The sequence below is a fragment of the Nothobranchius furzeri genome, chromosome 5, assembly GCF_043380555.1.
Source record: "Nothobranchius furzeri strain GRZ-AD chromosome 5, NfurGRZ-RIMD1, whole genome shotgun sequence".
NCBI lineage: Eukaryota > Metazoa > Chordata > Actinopteri > Cyprinodontiformes > Nothobranchiidae > Nothobranchius > Nothobranchius furzeri.
The window spans coordinates 25,123,724-25,128,723 of NC_091745.1; the positions used below are offsets into that span (position 1 = coordinate 25,123,724).

General features: G+C 40.5%; 3 protein-coding genes across 4 annotated transcripts in view; 1 reads left to right on the plus strand and 2 right to left on the minus strand.

The window, feature by feature from the left end:
• The window catches only part of LOC107374113 (mpv17-like protein), a 4,886-nt gene extending 1,299 nt beyond the window's left edge, over positions 1–3,587 (minus strand). The window contains exons 1-4 of the mRNA XM_015942266.3: positions 2,098–3,587; positions 1,791–1,861; positions 526–555; positions 1–417 (exon numbers count right to left, since the gene is read on the minus strand). The exon at positions 1–417 is cut by the window's left edge and continues 1,299 nt beyond it. Coding sequence (XP_015797752.1) covers positions 202–417; positions 526–555; positions 1,791–1,861; positions 2,098–2,404 — 624 coding nt within the window. The 5' untranslated portion in view covers positions 2,405–3,587 and the 3' untranslated portion in view covers positions 1–201. The remainder of the gene's footprint in view (positions 418–525; positions 556–1,790; positions 1,862–2,097) is intronic.
• LOC139069993 (uncharacterized) overlaps positions 1–5,000 on the minus strand; it is a 452,948-nt gene that overhangs the window by 435,111 nt on the left and 12,837 nt on the right. The gene's annotated exons all lie outside the window — the stretch shown is intronic.
• crlf3 (cytokine receptor-like factor 3) overlaps positions 3,623–5,000 on the plus strand; it is a 46,269-nt gene continuing 44,891 nt past the window's right edge. For both annotated transcript variants that reach the window (XM_070551497.1, XM_070551498.1), the window contains exon 1: positions 3,623–3,894. The gene's annotated coding sequence lies outside the window, so the exon portion shown is untranslated. The remainder of the gene's footprint in view (positions 3,895–5,000) is intronic.

Below are 5,000 nucleotides of genomic sequence, written 5' to 3' on the forward strand. Positions count from 1 at the left end.
ACATTTAGAGTTTCTGACAATTTCAGACTTTCCGTGTCTGATAAATGCTCACAAACACAGTTGACATTGTCTTCCTCGACTTTTAAAACTCATCTGTCAAGTAAATGTGCGCATGCGACAAAAGTGACTTCTGTGAATTTGTTGTCTTTTGGCCTTCAAAGGCCCAGAGCTGCATCTTCCTCCTCCTGTTCCTCGCCTCCTTTAGTTTTCTCTCTGCATCTTTTGCCTCTTTCTGGCCAGCCGAGCTTCACGCATCTCCTCCAGAGTTTTACGGGGATCCATGACAAAAGCTAGAGCCACGGTGGCAGTGCCATCACCATCCTGGCGTGAGAAGCACAGGAATATGGCCCAGAGGAAGGCACAGCAGCCCATGAAGGCTGTTCGCATGTGCAACGGCATCAGGACGAAGTTAAGAAACTAAACGAACAGAAGGAGTCATAAGCTGAAGTCATATAGGGATAAATGACACACCAAACAGTTATCTTGGTAATTAACTGATTTCATGAATAAATAAGTCTTGATTACCTGCATGAACGGCCAGTACATGAGTCCAGTCTGGAACAAGAAAACAAAATGGTTATTATTCGGAAACAGAAAATGAAATTAAACTAAGTTAAATTACAGTTGATGAAGTAAAGTGAAGTGAATAAAAAAATTTATTTCCAAAGCAAATGTCAACAAAAATCATTTTAAAAATATAGTGTGTATTTGTGTGTATATGTGAGTGTTTTTGTAAACGTTTTATGTGTGTGTCCATTATGTGTGTGTTCCATAGGCCTACGTGTGTGTTCAATTTGTCTGTGTTCATTAACCCTTTATTGAGCCAACAGCAGTTGCGGCTCAAACGGCAGTGTGCACCCCTACAAATGTTACATCAAAACGACCAGCTTGGACGTGGGGAGTGTGTGCGTTCACCCCAAAGTTGCCTGAAAAAATCATGGTTCTGGGATAATCATCCCAATGTCAGCCCAATAACATGGTTTTGGGGTGAACACACATGTGTTCATCATGTGTGTGTGTTCTGACCGTGCTGTGGGTGTGTTTGTGTTTTGTTTGTGTTCAGTAACCATGTTTTTATTTATGTAACATAATTAATTGAATAATTATTTGATTAATTAAGATTGGAGTCCAACTTTACTAAGTGACCTGCCACCCCAACGTCACCCAGATATCAAGAGTTTGGTGTGTCCGCCGCAACGTTACCCTGTGACAGCAGGCAGGCCCCTGTTTAAGATTCCTTCAGGAGTTTCCTACTGTATCATGTTTCTTTCAGGCTGAATATTTAGGCATAACTGTCAAATACATTAGGTCAAAATTCAGCTTTCACTGATCTGATTTAGTCTTTTAAACATAGATGCTTGATTGTTAAAGTCCCATCACACACACCCATCCCTGTGGGTGGCAGTTAGGTGCAGATGTGCTCGTGAGCTCTTTTAACCCTCCAATCCAACCCCTTAAAGCTGAGAGTCAAGCAGGAAGGCATTGGGTCCCATTTTTAAGTCTTTGGTATGACCCTGAACCCTGATCTCCCAAAGTCAGGGCAGACACTCTACCACTAGGTCACTGAGCTGGCTTCTGACTATTTATTATGTAATAGCAGTCCGCCCAACAGTCTGTTAATCAGCAGGATTTCACCTCCTACACAAACTCAGTGACTTTTTCATCCCCTGCCTGAATTACCCCCGCGTTCCAGCGGCGCATGGCGCAATCTGTGTTAATCTGGCTCCATGCAGGCAGCGGGGTGGAGAGGAGAAAAGTGACTTTCCCCCCGTGTCTGAAACATTTCTTACCCTCCAGGTGTTGAAGAATTTCTCCCTCCAGTCTTCAAATACGTCCTCTTTACCCTCCAGGTAGCTCACGCCTGCCGGACAGAAATTAGAACGTGTGTGCGCTTTTTTACGCACAGTCCTGCCCAGGCCGTTAGACCAAAGATAACCCGAAGGCAGCTTCAGTTTTACGATTGGATATTTAATGTGTGAGGGTGGTACACAAATTTGTTCTGAAGTCGTAAAAACGCTAGAGCATATCGCTATTGTCTGCATATTCTGTGCCAGAAACACACGTAGAATTATCTGAGGATGAAATATCTAATCGTACCTGTGTAGAAGACACTGGTGGCCAAAGGAGAGGCGAAGCTTTGGTCCAGCAGGAGTTTGCGGAAAACCATCCCAGCGGATTTTCCAGGGAAGCGTCTCTCCAGTGCGCGGAGCCAGAAGTAATTAAAGTTTCCATGGAAACTGATTGCCACGATGGCGACATTACGGGTGTGTTTCCAGTCCATGTGCTCCTTCTGAGCGATGAGCTGGTGGACCAGGTCACCGCCAGCGAACACGCAGCCGTACAGAGTGACGTTGGCCAGCCAAGGTAACCGCTTTATGGCTTCTTTGAGTACGGCTCTCTTCATTTTGGCACCAATGGAGAAAATGGGTTATGATGGATCCGATGAGTTCAGTTCAGCTGCGCATGAGATTCGTCAGACAATAAAGGCCTATGTCCCCAGCTGTCCGACAGGACGCAATCCATTTGTGCGCAGTAATCGGGGAGGATTAAAGCCCACGTTTCCACCGGAAACAGGAGTATGCTTCATTATATAGGCTCTCTGAAGATGGATGAGAAAAAAAATAATAGTCCTGCAAAAAATAGAAAATCTGCACAAAACCTGTCACGGCTCCATGGTGTCTGAGACAAGACTTCAGTCCAAAAACCCTTGGATAAAGGACTACAATCCGCCTTTTTTGTCCGACTAGAATGTTTCATAAAAGTATAGGAAATCTAGGTCAGGGTTGTGTCAGCTCCTCTGGATGGTGAGTCAGGTGAACCATGCGGGTCAAGGCGCTAATCTGAGGGATTGTCCTGCAGTGCGGGCTCATCTCTACTGCGTCACTGACATCAGCAGTGACCGTCTAAAGTGTGCAGGGCTTTGGGCCAAGGCGCGCTTGTGTTCGTTCAAGTTAGAGGCGTATGCAGCAAACAGTTTTAACCAGCTTTAAACATGCATTTGTCAGAATAAAGCATGTCTCCAAATGCTTTTGTCACTGAGAAGGGTGTGCAATTTCAATTATAATAGCATTTGAGTTCAATTTATAGTGAATCAAATGTTTTTATTTTTATTTTTTCAAAAGTAGTTATGCGGAATTAGTTAATTAAAAAACACTGTAGAGGACGATGTTTCTTCATGGAGAAAGGCCAAAATTATCTTTGATAAAAGAAGTTGCTCCTTGTTAATTTTTAATTTAAGGGAATAATTTTTATTGTTTTTTATTTCATAAATATTAACATAGGGAAGTGCCTTATTTGTGCTTCACTACAAAATCACGGGCTACCAGTTTTGTTTGGAAGTAAATTTTTGCATCTTGTAATGATGTATTGCGTCAATGAAAAATAATTATTATTTTTGTTAATTATAGCGAATAGCTCGTGCTTTAAACTTGAGTTTTCTGGCATCTTTTTTTCCTCTAAAATATCAATAATAAACGCCCAACCTGTAAAAGTAAAAAAAAAAAAAAAATCAGCATCATGACTGTCATGACAGTAATTACTGAAAATACAATGCAAAGGGTTTTAAAATGTATTAGGCTACATGTTTTTTTAAGTGTATAAATAAGACTAAAATACATTTCAACTGAATTAATTTCAATGTACACACTGTGCTTGGCTAAAATGAACCGTTTATTTGAGGAGGGCTTTAACAGTCGGTTCTTATTCTAATTGGCAGAATTTTACGTCATTCAATAGAATCCTGCCGCTGATTGGCTGGATCCCATATCGCTTCGGAAGTGTCATTTTTAGACTTGACTTCAGCAAAACTTCTGCATATTTAAAGCGGCGGTGCGGGGTCTCGGAGCTGATTCGTAACTTTCCGGACAAAATGAGCACCAAGGGACATTAAACCAGGTAGTTAATTCCTATGGATAATCCGTCACGTCTGTATTGTTTTCTGCCGTAGTTAATGACAGTGGTGTGTTTGTTCTTTGGAGTATGATCCGAGTTTCATTGTCTTAGACCGCAACAAGCTAGCTAACCCAAGCTTTCTGCTCTCCCCGTGAACACAAAAGCTAAGGAGAAAAGTAGAATTCTGAAACGCACATACCGACATACCTAATCGGTTCAAGTCTTATTTGAAGTGGATGCTCTAATTTTTTTTAGCTAGTTAATCTGTTTCTCTCGGTACCGTTTAATAAAGCAAATTGTAACGAGCAGCGCACCTCTTGAAACTAGTATTGTTTTATTGTGAACAATTTCACTGCCGAATTTTTCTACGCGTTTAAATTATTAGAAAACTCACTTTTGCTTTGTGTTACAGCGTAGCAAGACTTGCTGAGAAGAGCGCAAACTTTAAATTACGAGATTTTTTAGCGGAGTTCAGTTAAAATTTTTCTTAACTTCAACTGAAACGATTTCATCTTAATCCATTGAGCTCACAATTATTTTAGATGGGTCTACAATTAGTGTTATTTATTTATTTATTTTACACGTTACTGTGCATTTAGTTATGATGGTTAATCAGACAGCTAACAACAAATTACGGAAGTTGGGAGCGAGTTTGGACGTGTCTCTACATGAAACCTCATTGGGTCCAAATGTGAAAGTTTCAATTGGATGCCTCTCATAACATCTCTGTTAATCACAGAATGTGTAAAGAGCTAGTGTTATCATATAGAAGTCTTTATGAAGAAATACACACACACACACACACACACACACACACACACACACACACACACACACACACACACACACACACAAAGTTATTACAAAAACATAACGATAAACATGTCGTTAGGAGTTTTCAGTCACTACAGTTAGGGCTGCAGCTATTGAATATTTTTGTAATCGAGTACTCTATCTAATCTTATCGATTAATCGAGTACTCTAATAAATTACCCCTTTGTGTTTGTAAACCATTATATCAAATAGCATGTTATAAAATATGAAAGACCTCTTAAAATGAGCAAGTATTTGGCAGTTATTCATCAAGTTTTATTCAAAATTAGTTTTCA